General features: G+C 44.1%; 1 protein-coding gene across 2 annotated transcripts in view; it reads right to left on the reverse strand.

Moving 5' to 3' along the window:
• Window positions 1–19,554, reverse strand: part of cdh17 (cadherin 17, LI cadherin (liver-intestine)) — a 109,728-nt gene that overhangs the window by 54,617 nt on the left and 35,557 nt on the right. For both annotated transcript variants that reach the window (XM_078540754.1, XM_078540753.1), the window contains exons 5-6: window positions 9,990–10,128; window positions 2,476–2,634 (exon numbers count right to left, since the gene is read on the reverse strand). In XM_078540754.1, the coding sequence (XP_078396880.1) occupies window positions 2,476–2,634; window positions 9,990–10,128 (298 nt within the window). The remainder of the gene's footprint in view (window positions 1–2,475; window positions 2,635–9,989; window positions 10,129–19,554) is intronic.

Genomic DNA, 19,554 nt, shown 5'->3' on the forward strand with positions numbered 1-19,554 from the left:
GGAGACGAACTTGATTAAACATGAACTAATGGAAAGCAGTTTGATTCAATTGCTAGGTGCCCATAAGGAATAAATTATTCAAAAAAATTCTTCCACAATTTGTGTTAATGATTTTCCTTTTTCACTTGGGTTAGCGTAAATTGTGACACAAAAAATATCAACAATTTTGAAAATGTATTGCAAATTTTAACTAGAAAGTCAATTATTTAATGTTAGAAATGAATGTAACATGTTGCCTCCACATTTCCTGCCCCTCTAGCCAAAGCCTGAGACTTAAATTAACAATTTCATCTTATTGCGATGCTGATGATTTCCAACTGCTATGGACAAATTCAATGTGTGCAACTGCATGGATGAGTGTCCATGAGAGAGAGAGAGAGAGAGAGAGAGAGAGATTGAAATAGCATACTATAACAACCAAGCAGAACATAACTGAGTTGCAGGTAGTGATAAAAAAACATTCTGCTGCTCTGAAACAAAAATATCCAGAATGTACCAGAACACATCACATCACATGATAAGCATCAATAGGATCTCCTGGGGAGAGATGGGATACATAGGAGCTGGGGTTGGGGGCAGGAAGTTGGGGATGATGATGGAAAGGAGTGAAAAGAAAGGGAGTGAAAATGATAGGGAAGGGGAAGGAGAGGAGACTTTAGAAAGAAGGGGAAAAGGGGGCTGAGAATATAGAAGAGTGAAAGAGAACTGGAGGAATCCCAGAAAGGGTAAGCGCTGTGGGGAGGGTCTGAGTAACAAGGAAGGTAAGATGTGGGGAAGGCAGAAGAGTAAGGAAAGAGAAAAAGTGGGGGAAAGGAAGGGAGATGGTAGAGAAAAGGGAGTTGGAGATAAGGAGCGGAGGTGGTGAGGAGGCGAGAGGAGAGAAAAGGGGAGAGGAGGGTGGAAAGAGGGAGAGCCAAGAGTGAAGAGAATAGAATATAGTACAGTGGGTTGATTGCAGAGTGGTAAGAAGGGATGGAGGTGAAAAGTAGGAGGAAAGAAAGAAGAAAATAGCTTAAGAGTAAATGGTGGAAAAACATTTAAAAGTAAATTCAATATACTAAGTTAGCAATTCTGTCTTATGGGAGGAAAGTTTAATGGAGGAAGGAAGGAAGAACAAACAAATAAATAAAATAATTGCATCTTAAGCAAATATTATAAATCTATGAGGTTGTTAATGCATGTAGACAACTAAGACAGAAATGGTTTTGGGTAGGAAAGGTCCAATTGGAAGCTCCCCTCCAAGTCACTCACCATCCTGACTTTGAAATATATCACCATTCCTTCACTGTCACTGGGTCAAAATCCTGGAACCCCCTTCCTAACAGTACTGTCGCAGTACCTACACCACATGGACTGCAGCGGTTCAAGAAGGCAGCTCACCACCACCTTCTCAAGGGCATCTAGGGATGGGCAATAAATGCTGGCCCAGCCAGTGAAGCCCACATCCCGTGAATGAACAATAAAACATAATATTTTTACTGCATTTCAGTATTTGGAAGGTGTACTATTTGCTTAACCTGAGTCAGTTGCATTTGCAGTTTCACAAACTGCTGTCATATTTAAGTTATGGGAAGGGCACATTGTCTCAGCCACCCATTATTAATCCGCCTGACATTTAGTTACATTGAAAAATATTGTGTTTATGTAGCACTTTCCACAACCTCAGGAAGTCTTAAAGTATTTTACAGCCAATTAAGTACTTATTTGAAATGCAGTCACTGTAATCGTGTGGTAAATGCAGCAGCCAATGTGCAGATAGCAGATTCCCACAAACAGAAATGTAATAATGACAAGCTCATCTGTTTTAAGGAAGTTAAATCAAGGATGAACATTGACCAGAATAACAGGGATAACAATCCCCTATGCTTCTTTGAAATAATGCCATGGGATCTTTTATGTCCAACTGAGAGTGCAGGCCTTGCTTTAATGTTGCATCTGAAAGATGGCACCTCCAACAGTGCAGCACTCCCCTAGATTTTTGTACTTAAGTCTCTGGAGTGAAGCTTGAACCCACAACCTTCAAGCTCAGATGCAACTGAGCCATGGCTGGCCCTATTGTTTTCACCATCAGGCAGGGTATATAACAGGCGTTTGATGGGATACCGACCATTTTGCACCACTGCCCAAGATGAATTTCTACCCTTAAAATTTCCACTACCTGTGATCTACAGGAGATTAACCAACGTTATTTCTAGTTACAGTGTTTCAGGCAATAATTAACACAGTATTGATTAATTGTACTTTGCATACACAATGTCATGCATGTGTGTTTTAACATGACTTTATTGAACTGATATGATACTTTAATAACTTCATATTTTAAATGTGATAGCACAATAGCAAATACATTCTGATATCACAGTATCTTTTGAAACAGTCTACATTTAAATGTAAAGATGGCATTCTCAAAAACGATGATATAGATTCAAATTGCCATGTTTGTAAAAGAAATACTTCATCTTATGGTCAACATACCGTCTTCAGTTGTGGAGATTGCCCCAGTTTCATTATCAATCTGGAAATACACTGCACCATGACTGATTGGTACCTGCTGTGAGATGCTGTACTCAATTTTAGCATTAGGAGTTTCAGGGTCATCCAAATCAATAGCATTTACATACATGAAAGGCCTTCCTGTAAATAGAAAAATATTTGTTTTTACTTAATAAATGTGTAAATGTTACTTCCCCACCCCCTTTGAAAGCTCCACTTTGTACAGCTTCACAGATGCCAGTGACCTCACCAATACCTCATCCAGGTGGCCATTCATCATGCGAAAATCTGAATGGAGTATGGTGGGTGCCAGGCTTGCAATTTGCTGATGTGCATGGCCAATGACTGTGGATCTCCATGGCAGCATTCATTTATAAAGTCAGTCCGTAGTTTAATCCCACTGTTGTGCTCACTTCCCTCTTCATCAAGCAACTATTTAGTTCACCAACAACAACTTATGGCACATTATTGTAGTAAAATGTCCCAACATCCTCAACAAGTGTAATATAAATTAAAAAAAACATTTTTGACATTTTTTGACACCAAGCCATAGAAGGGGAAATCAAAAAAGATGGCCAAAAGCTTGATAGAAAGGGTAGTTTTTAAAGAGTATCTTAAAAGCGGAGAAATGGATAGACGGTGGAGAGGGAATTCCAGACCTCAGGACCTAGACACCTGAAAGCAATGGTGGTGTGATTAAAATTGGGGATGCATAAGAGACAGAATTAGAGGGGTGCAGGAACCTTGTAAGGTTTTGGGGCTGATGAGGCTACCCAGATAGGGAAGAGAGGACAATGGACAAAACTGAAAACAAGGAAGAGGTTCTTAAAATTGAGGTGCTGTCAGACTGAGAGACATTGAAGGCCAATGAGCAAAGGGGTGATGGGTGAATGAGGTTTGGAGCAAGTTAAGATATGTGCAGAAAAGTTTTTTATGAACACAAGTTTATGTAGGGTGGAAGATGGGAGGCCAGCCAGGAGTGGATTGGAATATTCAGATCTAGAGGTAACAAAGGTATGATGAAGATTTCAGCAGCAGATGAGCTGAGGGAAAGTTGAAGTCATAGGATGTTACACAGGTGGAAGTAGGCAATCTTGGTTAAGATATGGATAAGTAGTTCGGCAAGTTGGGGTCAAATTCAACACTGAGACTGCAAATGATCTTACTCAGCTCAAAATAGTTATGGATTTGGGAAGCAACAAGGAGAGGAAAGACAGGTTGGAAAATTGTGTGGTAGTTTGCAGTTGCAGAGGCTTCAAGAAGGGGTGATGACAGTAAATTTGAAGGGAAGAAGGGTCTGAGGAAAGGAAGCTGTTGATAATTTCACCTAGAATGTGGCCCAGTAAGGGAAATTGAGTGGGCACCGGTTTGGAATAGGATCGAGAAAGAAGATAGATCTCATGGATAAGATATGGTCAGGGAGAGCATTTCAGGACATAAGTCTTTCTCTAGATTTGATCTCGAGTACAAGGCTAGGGCAGTGGGGAATTTTGGAGGAAATTTGTCCCAGTGGGCTTGCAGCAGCTGAATGGATTGTATCTATCTTTGTGTCAAAAAAATTTATAAGCTCCTTGCATTTACTGTCAGAGGTAAGGGTGGAAGAGGCAGGGGAGTGTGAAGACCATTTGTAATAGAGAAGAGAAGGTTATCATTATCATTTCCATCCTTTAGTGGCCCTATTCTTTGCTTTCCTGGGTGATCTTTGGATAATAAATCAGAGAGCATGGCCCAATAATGCTTCAAGTGGTCTAGCCAGCTCTGGCGATGAATGGTTAAACCAGTTGTTCAAGAAAGACATTCTAGTCTGTGTCCCTTGGACTTAAAGGAGTGGAGATGATGGGTATGCCGGGGAATGATTAGGGTGAGAAAGAGCAATAGTTCCAGTGTATACAATGGCATTGAAAAGTGATGGAGAGCATGTGATTTATCAAATCCATAGCTGCTGAGGTGTCACGATGAATTGAAGGCCAAATGCTAAATGGTTGGAAATTTGAGAGTAGTGGTAAGTGGGCTTGGGAACGGGGAGAAGTGATCAGAGATGGGCTTATCAATGATATCAACAAAAGGGGTATCGAAACTGTTGTGTAACTGGGTAGAAGAGTTTATATGAAGGGTGGGATTTAGGGAGGAAAGTAGGGCAATAAATTCAGAGGCAAGGGAACAATTGGAGTTGAGATTAAGATTGAAATCATCAAGAGTGAGAAGTTGAGTAACCCCTCACTGGAGAGGTTGAGGAAGAAAAGCAGAGGAAATATCTCTCAGAAATTTCGAATTATATTTTGGTGGACAGCACAGAACAAAGATTTTAAATGAAAGGCACAAGACAGAACATGCTGAGATGCTCAAAGGAGGAGAAATTGCCAGAGGAGTAGGCAGACAGTCCAAGGTGTGATATGGAGATAAGGGCCACACTAACCCTGCCACAATGTTTTGAACGAAGCAAGTAGTAGAAGGTATAGCCAGGCAGCTTCATTAAGGGCATCTCTCAGCCATGTTTCCTCAAGGCCATAATGTCAATGGGATCCTCCACAATAAGCTCATGAATAGCTAGGGATTTATTCACAAGGGAATATTAATTCTGGAGGGAGGTGAGGCAGGGAATACTGATAGCCAACCTTCTAGTCCACCAGGACAGAACTGGGAGCAATGAGAGGGATAGAAAGGAGGTTGGCAAAAATTGCCCACAGGTCAGTTGGGGCTTGGAGAGAATGGGATAGGGCAATTGGGACTGTTGCTCGTTAAGAGGCAGTGACAAGTGTTTCAATGGACTTTTCTGACATTGCCAAGATAGGCACAGAGGGGAGCTGCAGAGTTATAAATGAGGGGGTCAAACCTAGCAGCATGAGAGTAGGAAAGACAATGAGTACTGAAGAATTGAGGTTTGAGAGTGTACATTACCCGAGGGCAAAGAAATGAAAGGGGGCATGACAGCAGGAGAGTTAAAAAGAAAAGGGGAAATGCGAAATTTTAAATTTTAAATTTTAATTTTTAAATTCTCAAAAAAAATTAATGGGCCCCACTTTTGGCAGAGTTGTGGAGACTCCACGGACCTTTAAAAATGGCAGACAGGACCAGATTCCAGGATTCCCGTCCCCAAGTTTTGCTGACTCAGGAGAAGGGTGCAGGCAGCAAGCCCATACCCTGCATTCCCAACCTGGCTGGCTCCATTGCGGGGGTAAACATCTCCTGGCCCCCTGCAATTTTCATGGAGTCAGGCCAGCTTCTCAAGGACCCATGGTTCACAGCCTCTTAGGAGAGTTGTGAACCATAGTCTGGATGCGAAACTTTTGAAGGAATTGAGGTTTGAGAGTGCATAGTACTGAGGGCAAAGAAATGAAAGGAGGCATGGCAGCAGGAGAGTAAAGGAGAAAAGGGGAAATGCAAGATTTTAAATTCCCACCCCAAATAGTCCCGCACACCTTCCATGCCAATCCACATCACCCACCCATCCCCCAATGACCCCTCATACCCTGCATGCCAACCCATGCCCCCCCCCCACTCACCCCAGTGGCTTCTCATTACCTTCCATTTCAAATCATAAAACTTCCATGCCCTTTCACCCAGTATACACTCAGTAGAGAACCAGTGAGCCCCATAGTAACAATGGCATGTGTGGAAATGCTTTAAAAAAGCTTTTAAAAAACCTGCTGCAATTCAGTGAAGGTGTCAATCAACCAAAGCTTTAAAGTATTAATAGCAGAAACTATAAGCACTTGTCACCACCTTTGTGTAAATAAGCATTGAGCAAATGACAAAAAAAAATCACAGAAATAAGGTGGAAAGTTATCAATCAAGCAATGTTTTTCCTTCTGTGCACCTGTTTCAACAATGTAATGGAGCCTGGGCTCTCAGCCAAGCCTCATTAAGCATTAGCTTTGTCTCATTAGCAAGCTTAGATACATTGTACTCGGTCCCTTCATTTAAGTTGTTAGCTGAAGCACCAGCAGTGATGCTTGTGGCACTCCAATAGCAGCAGCCAGCCAATCTGAAAATGACCCGATTAATTCTGTTCTTTGTTTCCTGTTGTATAACCAATCGTCTATCAATGCTAATATCTTACCTCAACCCCATTAGCCATTATTTTGTGTAAACAATAAAATAGCAGAATATTTTTCTGGCACATAAATAAGGAAAGGAAAGTTGGAATAAGAATAGGGCCACTAAAGAATGGAAATGATAAAATCCTTAGGGATAGCGAAATAGAGAAGGTAAACATCTGGTCGCCATATTGTAAAGATGCTACAAAGGCACTGGGGAGGATGAAAAAAATGATTTACAAGAATGGTTGTGGAAGCTTGCAAGATATAACATCGATGTTGCTGCTCTCAGTGAAACCCGACTCCCTGTGGAAGCCCAGCTTAAAGAGAAAAGGGGTGGGGGCACTATATTTTGGAAGAGGAACATGCAAACATTCCCAATCGAAGCATTGGCACCTCCTGGACTACACCAGTGTCTGGGTGTGGGATAGGAAGGATGTGCACATCGCCCGCACCAGTCAGTGTACAAACAACTGCTGGACAGATCGCAAATTTGTAAATTCCACCATGAGCATACACCTGGCACCTAAACAATGAAGATCCTCAAAGAGATCGAGGAGTGGATTTGACATCCATGTTCGCCAGGATATAGAAATGAGAACAATTCCAGCTATAACTTTCTTCCTGTCTTGCTCTCACAGGCTCCAATGATGCCAGTGTGGAAAGGTTTTGGTGCAAGATCAAATCTGTGATCCTGCACAACATGCACAGCTTCTTCCAGGTCACCAAGTCCATCTACAGACCAAAAACAAATGGTCCTTCTTCACTCTGAGCTGAAGACGGCAATACTTTTCCCAAGCATAAAACAGATATCCAAGACCGTTGTAAGGAGTGGTACCAAAACATTCTGAATCGGGAGTCTGCAGTATCAGACAAAACAATCAAAACAATCCCTCAGCAGATCCATGATATCAAATTTGGGTATACTGCCAACACTTGCTGAGTTACGAAGGCTATCCAACAGATGAAGAATAACAAGGCATGTGGTCTGGACAACATTCCTGCAGAGACTTATAAAGCTGGTGGTCATGAACTCTCACTCCAACCCTTGGACCTTTTTACAAAAATCTGGGAAAAAGCGGGACGACCTTTCGGCTTCCATTTTCAACAAGGGTGATAAATCAATTTATGGGAACTATAAATGCATATCTTTTCTGTCCACTGTGGAGAAGATTCTCAAAAAAATCCTCCTAAACAACCTCCTATCTATCAGAGAAGTCATACTTCCACAGACCTAATGTGGTTTCCAGTCATTCAAGGGAACCACAGATACGATATTTGTTGCTCAACAAATCCAAGAAAAGTATCTAGAACAACAGCAAAGAGCTCTACTGACCTTTATTGATCTATCAAAGGCAGGATGACCAACTTTTAATGGATCGTCCCTTATTTTGACTGTTTGTCCTGTGTCCATTAAGGGACATCTTTTGTCCCTTCTAGGACAGCCCGTGGAAGACTGAACCCTGCTCTTATGTTCACCAGCAACACCACCCTCTACTGCCCCTGCCCTCCTTGCTCTTTTAGTCACCCTTGGAAGCCCTTTGGAAAGTCCCCCAGAGACTTGGATATCCAGCAAAAGTTGTTACTACCCTGCAACTCTTGTTCAACAGTATGACAGCAACGGTCCTTTACAATGGATTGGAGGCCAAGCCCTTTCGTATTCGGATGGCCATTAAGGAAGACTGTGTGATTGCACCAATTCACTTCACTACCAACCTCAGCCTGGTCATGGAACTGAGCTGATAATGTAGACAACTTCCACAAGGAGTTATGATTGAGTTTCAATTCAACAGGCTGACAGCCAAGACTACGGGGCCATCCAGCATTTCCATGACTTACAACATGCTGACAACTGCACAGTTGTGCCCCATACTGCAAGCAGCATTCAGACCACCTCCAAACTCTTCAACTGCACATACAAAAGGATTGATCTCTCACTCAACATCAGCAAGACCAAATACCTCCACTAGTGGGATTTGAACCCAGGTTCCCAGAGGATTGCCCTGGGTCTTTGGAATACTGGTCCAGTGACAATACCACTATGCCAGTGTGCCCCCACCCCTCCCTCTCCCGGGCGAGATGGTGCAGAGGAAGGGCTTTAGATTCTGAGGACACTGGGACTGGTTCTGGAAGAGACGGGACCTCTATAAGCAAGATGAATCGCACCCAAGCAGAGCCAGGACCAATGCCCTTGCAGAATGAGTTGCTAGTATTATTGGGTAGAGTCTAAACTAACTTGAAAGGGGTTGGAAACTGAGAGATAATATGAGGGAGGAAAAACAAGGTTCACAAAGAATTTGGGGAGACAGACAACACTAGAGTGAAAAATAGTAAAGTATTATGTGGGGTCAGAACAAGAGGGAATGAAATAAGGTCTAACTTAATTTTACAATGCATGTATTTCAATGCACAGAGTGTGGTCAATAAGGCTGGTGAGCTGTAGGCCCTGTTGAAGATGTGACAATAACGAGATCCGGCTCAAAAAAGAACAGGACGAGGTATTAAATATTCCTGGATTCAAGGTGTTCAGGAAAGATATAGAAGGAGTGAAAGGAGAAGGGGCAGCAGGATTAATCAAGGGTAATTTACAGTATTGGAGAGACAGAATATCTTCAAGGTGTCGAGGACAGATTGATTTGGTTAGAACTGTTCCAGTAAAACTGCAACATTGGCATCCACCCAGCAATGTAGAAAATTGCCCAGGTATGTCCTGTCCACAAAAAGCAGGACAAAATCCAACCCAACCAATTTCTGCCCCATCACTCTACTCTCAATCACCAGCAAAGTGATGGAAGGCATTGTCACCATCAGTTCTATCAAGAGACATTTACTCAGCAATAACTTGCTCTCTGATGCTCAGTTTGGGTTCTGCCAGGACCACTCAGCTGCTGATCCCATTACAGCCTTGGTCCAAACATAGACAAAAGAGCTGAACTCAAGAGGTATGGCATCAAGGAGATCCAGCATAACTAGAGTCAATGGGAATAAGGGGATAAAATCTCCACTGATTGGGGTCATATCTAGAACAAAGGAAGATTGTTGTGATTGTTGGAAGTCAATCATCTCAGCCCCAGAAAATCACTGCAGAAGCTCCTCAGGGTAGTGTCGTAGGCCCAATCATCTTCAGCTGCTTCTATCAATAGTGGGGAAGATCATTGATGATTGCACAATGTTCAGCACCATTCAGATACTGCAGCAGTCTGTGCCCATATGCAGCAAGGTTTGAACAACATTCAGGCTTGGGCTAATAAGTAGCTTTAGTTCGAGTGGAGTTATGATATTCAGTATGATTGTCTCTCTCCAGGGCTCCACACAAACTCCGATTTTTCCGACGGATGCCAATGACCTTACTTCATCATTCATAATTGGACCTGGGATTCTCCATCCCACCTCTCCTAACAACAGAGCAACTTTATTAGAATTTATGATTGTATCTTAAGTTATCAAAACGTTACATACCAGGCCTGGAATTCTGGCGTACAACTCCTTCATATTGATTTTCTGTGAATGAAGGTTGATTGTCATTTATATCAAGAACTTTTACTGTCACAAATTCAGGTCCTTCAATCGTCTCATCATTTTCATTTAGGCCCTCTATCTAAAAACAAAGAAATCAAAGGCAACAGTGATTTACAAAGTTAAATCCTTCTTTTTACAATTGATAAAAGCATAAAAGAACGCCATTCAAATCTGGCACTCCTGCTCAAAATGCCTTGGAAAGCTGTCCACTTAGTTCCATTCCCCTGCCTTTTATTTGTAATATCCAGGACCACATTTTTTAACAGTTTTATCAACCTTGCCTACTACTTTTAAAATTCTATGTATCAGAACATGTGGTTAAGGTTGTTCAAGGCTAATCACCTCAGCTCCAAGACAACTCTGCAGGAGTTCCTCAGGGTAGTGTCCTCAGCCCAATCATCTTCAGCTGCTTCATCAATGACCTTCCCTCCATCATAAGGCCAGGAGCGAGGATGTTTGCTGATGATTGCACAATGTTCAGCACCATTCGCAACTCAGACTACAAGAGCAGGTCAGAGGCTGGTAATTCTACAGCAGGTAACTCACCTCCCATCTCCCCAATGTCTGTCCTCTATCTACAGGGCACAAGTCAGGAGTGTGACAGAATACTTTCCACTTGCCTGGATGAGTGCAGCTCCAACAATACTCAAGAAGCTCAACACCATCCAGGATTAAGCAGCCACTCGATTGGCACCCCATCCACCACCTCAAGCACTCACTTTCTCCATAGTGGCAGCAGTGTGTACTATCTACAAGATGCAATGCAGCAACTTGCCAAGCCTCCTTCAACAGCACCTTCGAAACCAGCGATCTCAACCGCCTAGAAGAACAAAGGTAGCAGATGCAACGAACACCAGCATCTGCAAGTTCCCCTCCAAGCCACAGCCATCCTGACTTGGAACTATATCATTATTCCTTCACTGTCACTGGATCAACATCCTGGAACTCCTTTCATTACAGCACTCTGGGTGTACCTGCACCATAAGGACTGCAGCAGTTCAAGAAAGCTGCTCACCACCACATTCTCAAGGGCAATTAGGGATGGGCAACAAATGATGGCCTAGCTAGCGACGGTCACATGCCACAAAAGAATAAAAAAAGAGCAAGAGTGAGAGTGGGTGGGAGATGTTTAAAAAAAAGAAGTGACAGACACAGAACCATTTTTGGTTGAATTAATAGAGAGTAACATAGGTAACCTATTACTGAGGGTATGTTCTAGACTCCAGTGCGATTCTAAACCATGAACGGGAACTATAGGATGACAAGGCTAGCAACTAATCAGGGATCTACTATAGTTATACAAGATTTCAACTTGACTTGGACAATAACAGCCTTGATGTTTACCCAAGGGCAGGAATTCAGCAAAGCAAGCATCCAAGAGCAGAATGCAGGTTAAGTCAATTAAAACCTACTTCTCACACCAAGCTTTTGGCCACCTGAGCTAATATCTGTTTATGTGGTTCAATGCCAAATTTTGTTTGATGTGGCTACTGTGAAACATCTTGGGACATTTTACTACTGTAAAGATGCTGCATAAATGCAAGTTTGTGTTGTTGCCTATTTAGTTTGTCACTTCTGACTTCTGATCAAAATGCCAGGAAGTCAGTGGAAAGCAGTGGCTGCCCATTAAAATTGATAAAAGCTGGAGGGTGATCCAGGAAATGGTCTGCAGCGCAAGTGGCTGTGAGGGTTCTGAGAGGGAAATCACAGTCGTGATGAGGGAAGGGAGGGGAAGCCAAGGCCAGGAGAGGCCCAAGGTTTCCTTGGGTGAGGGCCTAGAAGTGCATCGGTGATAGACTATTATAAGAACTGAATGAAAGGCAAGTTTTCCGAGCTCAATGACCACAGTGTTCTGAGGATGAAGGCATTTAATTAAACTCATGATTATGACAGAGTCTTCATTTAAAGCCAAAAAATCAATTTGAATTTCTTGTGCATGTCGCTGGGCACAATGCAGAACCAGATTGCAAACCAATTGTGCAGCTTAAAAGATGTGACATTCTGGAAGTAGATGAACTACACATGTAAATACAACATGCCCAAATCTCTTCAATCTTTCATGGCTCTCTGCCTGAATGCATCTCCCTGCATAAACTGCATGGTTCTGCCCAAAGTTACAGAGCTTCATGTACAAGGTACATGTATAAGCTCTCTTAAAATTATGACCAGAATGTCAGAGAACAGCTTGCGCACATATACATGGTGCCTTTAACATATAAAACAAAATCTGACACCAGGCAATAAAGTAGAGAAAATGACCTAAACCTTGGTCAAAGAACCGATCGATGAAGGCCACAGGAGCCGGTTAACCTGTGTTAAGGCAGGGGAGCAGGGGTTGTGATCAGACGGTCAGTTTGGTGGGGAGGAGGGTGGGGGTGTTGGTGGGGTGCAGAGAAGGAGGAGGGGGAAAGGGACGAGAAGGGTCTATCAAGTGGATTGTCAATTCCATGGAGGAAGGTTGGGGCCTCGGGGTTGATTGTTAAGAGGACTCATGGGGTGGGTTGGTATGGGAATCACAGGCATGAAAGGAGAAATTGAGGTTCGGGGCGGGGGGGTTGGGAGGCTACATAGGGAGTCAGATGCTTCAGAAGGAGGTGACAGCAGGCTGGAGAGGGAAATTGGAAGCCCTGAGGCGGGGAGGTCACATGCCTGAAATGTTGACCTTAGTGCCCTTGGGGGTGCAGGGCGGTGCAGAAACAGAAACCTCAGGAGAGGTCAGATACAAGAACACAATAACACAAGAATTAGGAGCAGGAGTAGGCCATTCGGCCCCTCAAGCCTGCTCTGCCATTTGATAAAATCATGGCTAATCTGATTGTGGCCTCCATTCTACTTTCCTGTCCATCCCCCATAACACTTGACTCCTGGCAATCAAAAATCTATCTAATTCAGCCTTGAATGTATTTAATGACCCAGCCTGCACTGCTTTCTGGGGAGGAAATTGACCCACTGACAGAAAGAAATTCTCCTTATCTTAGTCTTAAATGGAAGACCCCTAATTTTTAAACTGTGTCCCCTAGTTCTAGACTCCCCCACAAGGGGAAACATCCTCTCAACATCCATCCTGTCAAGTCCTCTCAGGATCTTATGTGTTTAAATAAGATCATCTCTTATTCTTCTAAACTCCAATGGATACAGCCCAACCTGTCCAACCTTTCCTCATGAGATAACCCCTTCATCCCAGGAATCAGATGAGTGCACCTTCTGTGAACTGCTTCTATTGCAATCATAACCTTCCTTAAATAAGGAAACCAAAACTATATAATGTATTCTAGATGCGGTCTAACCAAGGCCATGTAGAGCTACAACAATACTTCCATACTTTTGTGCTCAGTTTCCCTAACAATAAATGCCAACATTACATTTGCTTTCTTAATTACTTGCTGTAACTGCATAATAACTCTTTGTGATTCGTGTACCCAGATCCCTCTGTACAATAGAGTTCTACAGTCTTTCTCCATTCAAATAATGTATTGTTTTTCTACTCTGCCTACCAAAGTGGACAACCTTACATTTTCCTACATTATACTCCAGCTGTAAGTTTTTTGCCCACTTACTTAAACTATCTATATCCCTTTGCAGACTCTCTACCTCCTCTTGAAAATTTACTTTGCTAATTATCTTGGTGTCATCAACAAATTTAGCTACCATATACTTGGTCCTTTCATCCAAGTCATTCATAAATATTCATAAATAGCTGACACTTCAGCACTTATCCCTGTTTCACTCAACTAGTCATAGCTTTCCAACCCAAAAATTACCCATTTATCTCTACTCTCTGCCTCCTGTTAGCTAACCAATTCCCTATCCATGTGAACATGTTACCCCCCTACACCATGAGCTCTTATTTTGTGTAGTAACCTTTGATGTCACACCTTATTGAATGCCTTTTGGAAATCCAAGTACACCACATCAACAGGTTCCCCTTTATCCACCTTGCTTGTTACTTCTTCAAAGATCTCTAATAAATTAGTTAAACAAGATTTCCCTTACACAAAACCATGCTGACTCTGTCTGATTGCATTATGGTCTTCTCAATGTCCTGCTATTACCTCCTTAATAATGGTTTCTAGCCTATGACAGACATTAGGGTAACTGGCCTATAGTTTCCTGACTTCTGTCTCCCTTCTTTCTTGAGAAGATGTATAATATTAACGATTTTCCAATCCGCTGGGACCTTTCCAGAATCTAAGGCATTTTGGAAGATCACAACCAATGCACCTAATGTCTCTGCAGCCAATTCTTTTAAGACCCTAGGATGAAAGCCATCAGGTCCAAGGGAATTGTCAAACTTTAGTTCTAATAGTTTTCCCAGTACCTTCTCCATCATGATTGTGAAATTTTTACGTTCCTCCCTCCCTTTTACTTCTTGATTTGCAAGTATTCTTGGGATTATTTTGTGTGTTCTACAGTGAAGACAGACACAAAATATCTGTCCAATATTTCTATCTTTTCCTTGTTTCACATTATTAATTCTCCTGTCTCAACCTCTAAGGGATCAATGTGCACTTTACTTTTTTCCTTTTCAAATACTTGTAGGATTGTAAAACCCCTTACCATTTGTTTTATATTTCTAGCTAGCATTCCCTCATAGTCTAATTTCTCCCTCTTTGTTATTTTTTAGTCGTTCTTTGCTGGTTTCTAAAATTTATTCAATCTTCTGACCTACCGCTAATCTTCACATTAATGTATGCTTTTTCTTTCATTTGATACTATCCTTGAATTCCTTTGTTAGCCACAGATGGTGCATCATCCTAATAGGGCCTTTCTTTCTCAATGGAATACATATCTGCTTAAATGTATTACCTCATACAATTCCTCACGCCCACTATCTAGTGGTCCTCTCTACTGCCCTAGTTATACAACCTGCCAGAACACTGGTCCCAGTACAGATCAAGTGAAAACCGCTGCATGGTACAGCTCCCATTTTCCCCAGTACTGGTGCCAGTGCCCCATGAATCAAAACCCATTTCTTCCTCACCAATCTTTGATCCATGCATTCAACTCTCTAATCTTATTCACCATACTCCAATTCACTTGTGACTTAGATAGTAATCTAGAGGTTATTACCTTTTTGGCTGCTTTTTCTTTTAAATTTAGCCTCTAGCTGCTCATATTTCCAAAGCAAAACTTATTTCCTAGTTCTATCTGTGTCATTGGTCCTCATGTGGACCACACATGCCCTGAGCAGATGTCTCAGCCCTCTCCAGCCCTGAGCAGATGTCCTGAACCTGGGCAGACAACATAGTCTTCTGGACTTATGCCCTCAGCTGCAAAGAACTGTGTCTATCCTCCTGACTATACTGTACCCTACTACCACTACAGTCCGAGTTACTCTCCCAACTTGAACGCTTCCTGCACCAAGGTGCCATGCTCAGTTCGTCCATCAACCATACAAGCTGCAAGATGATCGAACCTGTTGGACAATTGCAAGGGCTAAGGCTCCTCCAATTCTACCTTCTTGATCCCCATACCTGCCTTACTCGCAATCACACTCTCCTGTCCCTGACCATGGACCAAATCAGAAGACCCTAGCCTAAGGGGTGTGACTGCCTTCTAGAGCAAAGTGTTCCCATCCTTCATGCATCACAGTGTCTGAAGTTTGGCCTCCAGCCATTAATGCTGAGCCAGATGTCCTCAAGCTGCAGCCACTTGCTGTAGACTTGGTTGCCGTGGATCATACTGGGGTCCATGGGACCCCACATGCTACAGCTGCAACACATCACCTGTCCTGCCATCCTTATTGTATTTTAATTAATGAATTAATTTTATTAATTAAATTTTAATTAATGCCTTCAGTCCTGCTTGTGCTTTTATTCTTATTATTTCAATTAATATTATACTTACCCCATTTAAAATTCCCTAACTTAGATAAGAGAAAAAGAGAAAATGTTCTCTGACCAATCAATCACTTACCTTCTTTCCTGTTACATCACACTTTGATTTTCTTCAGACCTACATACTCACCCACCCCTGGACCCAGACACTCACCCACCCTTTCTGCCACAGCTCTTCCAACTCTTGCCACTGTCTCTAGGTTACCCTTTATTTCTGGGAAGCAACTTATATCTTCTATAGCTACTGGAGGCTGAAGGAGCTGGAAGAAGGGATACTTCTTTGCCCCTCTGTACTGAATTCCCACGCGAACCAAATTCCCAACTTCACACTCAGTTTGTGTCCCACTCTGGTATAGTCTCATCTGTGTGTGTCCCCTTACTCCATGCGGTTTTCACAGCTCATGCTGTGACCCCTCACTCAATTTGAGCAGCAGACAGTAGAACTCATAGGGGACAAGACAGTGCCTATGCCGGTGATGAGGTTGGCCTCCCCCAAGCTTCCAGTGAGGAAGCATGCTAATCTCCGCAAATTAGAGCCAGAGCATGAGGCAGTGTGCAATGTAGGAGGCAGCCTAGGCAGTCGTTCATTCTCTCCTCTCTCTGTCCTAGGTGCCAGCAGGAAAAGGGTGAGGCCAGCCCCCACACCTGAAATCAGCCCAGCCCACATGACACCTCAGCAGAGGATGAGGACGATTTCTCACCTGTAGAGCCATCACATAATTCACCTTCACCCTCTGCCGGCCCGGAGGCTCACCCTCGGTGGCTCATAGATCTGATTTAGGCTCGGGCTCACACTCTGGTGGTCACTGCACAGACACATGTCCACAGCAGGTGGAGGCAGTGACAGCCATGGTCCCCGGCACTCAGAAGACTGCTGGAGAAAAGGCCCCTGCTAAGTCTGAGTCAGATGATGAACCTCTGGAAGTGGTAATGGAGAAGATGCTGGAGTATCAGCGAGACACAGAGCAACATCAGGTAGAGGTGTCAGAGGCCCTTAAAAGAGTGGCACGTGAGGCGGAGGAGTTCGTGCGGGTGCTCTCTGGAGTTGCGGCTATGACATGTGAGCGCATGGAAAGCTCCACGGGAGAATGGCGACACCATGGAGAGCCTTGTCCAGCAGAACTCCCAGTTTCTGCCAGAGATGCGCTCAGACTTGCACTCCATCACTGTAGCCATGGGTGATCTTCTGAGTGACTATGCAAGAGAAGGACGGGGCACTTCAACCTCCTCCAGGTGCCTCTTTCCCTCAAGGAGTCAGGGAGGGGCCGTCAGGCACCCAAAGGGAGGAGAAGCATCAAGTGAATACCCCTGGGGCTTCCACCCAGGACTCTCCAAGGGTGTCCAAGTGTTCTGAGTCCCCTCTGGCTGTGACCCCCTCAGCTCCAGCCTCTGGGACCACAGAGGGTGCACCTGCACCAGAGCAGGAGACCCAAAGGAGGCCAGGACCCTCCAGGCTTCAGCCCTCCAGAGGATGCCTGCCAAAGTCATCAGAGACAAGAGGGCATAGTAGTAAGCAAGCTGCCTATACCTCTGCTACAGATGTCAGGAATGTGCGGAGACAAAGTGGTGGGGTTAGAAAAGATACGAAGTTCTGAATGAACACTGGTGGCACAGGTGTACAACCACTGTATATAGTTTTGGCACTTGTAAACATAGGTCCACTTGCGCTGTTTGAAAGTTTTCAGGGTTTTTTGTAGCTGCTAGTTGCTTTAAGGTACCTGGTACACTCTATCTCTTCCAGGTGAAGGAAATTTTGGGGACAAAGGATGGGTCTCCCTGTCCTTTATACATGCATGAGCATGGATCCCTGGCTTTTTGGCAAGGCTGATGACAGCCTTGTTTGAGAAGGCACCCTATCATGCTAGTACTCTTACCTACATAACCCTGGGGAGTCTACAGACAGGCTATTGCGTCCAACTTCCCCTGTAACTGTGACCATCCCCTCCAAACCATGGCGCCCTCACTTCCCCCCCCCACCAGGACATCGATGTCGGCTCCACCAACCCGACCCTTAACCCACCATACCCTCCGTTCAACCCCTCCCGTGCAGAGTTGCTCTTCCCTTTCAACCCCTCTCCCCCTGTCAGAGTTGCCCTTTCCCTTCAAACCTGCCCCCCCACTTGCAGACTTGCCCTACCGTGGAGCCCCTCCCCTTACAGAGAGTTGCCCTTCCCCTTCAACCTCCCCCCACCTTGCAGAGTTGCCCTTTCCCGGACCCACACCCCTGCAGAGTTGCCATTCCCCGGGATGCCACCCCCACCCCGCCCCTTGGACCTCACGTCCCCTCCCCCCTTCCTTAGTGTGTTCAAACCTCCCCCCTCCCTCGATGTACTGCTAGCGCCCAGGAGAAGGGTGATGCGAATGGCAAGGGCAGAATCTAGTGGCAGGTAAGTAAAAGATATCTCCCGTGCCGGGTGCACACCAGATTTGCAGATCGGGAAACAGAAAGGCCTGATTCCCCATTGGCAGGGTGGGAGATTCCGGTCTGTAGCCCTATTAGTGAGCATTCATCACTTGCAGATTACAATTCCAACGTTCACCAGCGGGACGGCTAACCCGCCATGGACGTGCTGAGGGGACGGTTGCAACATGTTTTCCTGCCAGCGGATTTTTGATTTTTGATATTTGACTCAACTCCAAATTTTCTGGTTCCACCTGCCACGATTGCAACCGCTGGCAGGACCGGAAAGTTCCAGCCTTAAACTTGAGAACTTAGCAGAACTTACCATGTAAACCAATTTTTAAATAAATTAATTCATGGGATTTGGGCTTCACTGGCTGGGCCAATATTTATTGCCCATCACTAGTTTCCCTTGAAAAGGTGGTAGTGAGCTGCTTTCTTGAACCGCTGTAGTCCATGTGGTGTAGGTACACCCACAGTGCTGTTAGGGAGGGAGTTCCAGGATTTTGACCCAGTGACAGTGAAGGAACAGCGATGTATTTCTAAGTCAGGGTGGTTGTGACTTGGAGGGGAACTTTCAGGTAGTGGAGTTCCCATCTGCCTGCTGCCCTTGTCCTTCTAGATGGTAATGGTCATGGGTTTGGAAGGTTCTGTCTAAGGAGCCTAGGTGAGTTCCTGCAATGAATCTTGTAGATGGTACACACTGCTGCTACTGTGTGTCGGTGATGGGGGGAGTGAACGTTTGTGAATGTGGTGCCAATCAAGTGGGCTGCTTTATCCTGGATGGTGTCAAGCTTCTTGGTGTTATGGGAGCTGCACTCATCCGGGCAAGTGGGGAGTATTTCATCACACTCCTGACTTGTACCTTGTAGATAGTGGGCAAGCTTTGGGGAGTTAGGGGGTAAGTTATTTGTCACAGGATTCCTAGCCTCTGACCTGGTCTTGTAGCCACAGTATTTATATGGCTAGTCTAGTTCAGTTTGTGGTCAATGGTAACCCCCAAGATGTTGATAGTGGGGGATTCATTGAAGGTAATGCCATTGAACATCAAGGGCCGATGGTTAGATTCTCTCTTGTTGGAGATGGTCATTGCCTGGTACTTGTGTGGCACGAATGTTACTTGCTGCTTGTCAGCCCAAGCCTGGATATTGTCCAGGTCTAGTTGCATTTGGACATGGACTGCTTCGGTATCTGAGGAGTCATGAATGGTGCTGAACATCATGCAATCATCAGCGAACATCCCCACTTCTGATCTTATGATGGAAGG

Source organism: Cetorhinus maximus, chromosome 4 (assembly GCF_964194155.1).
Source record: "Cetorhinus maximus chromosome 4, sCetMax3.hap1.1, whole genome shotgun sequence".
NCBI lineage: Eukaryota > Metazoa > Chordata > Chondrichthyes > Lamniformes > Cetorhinidae > Cetorhinus > Cetorhinus maximus.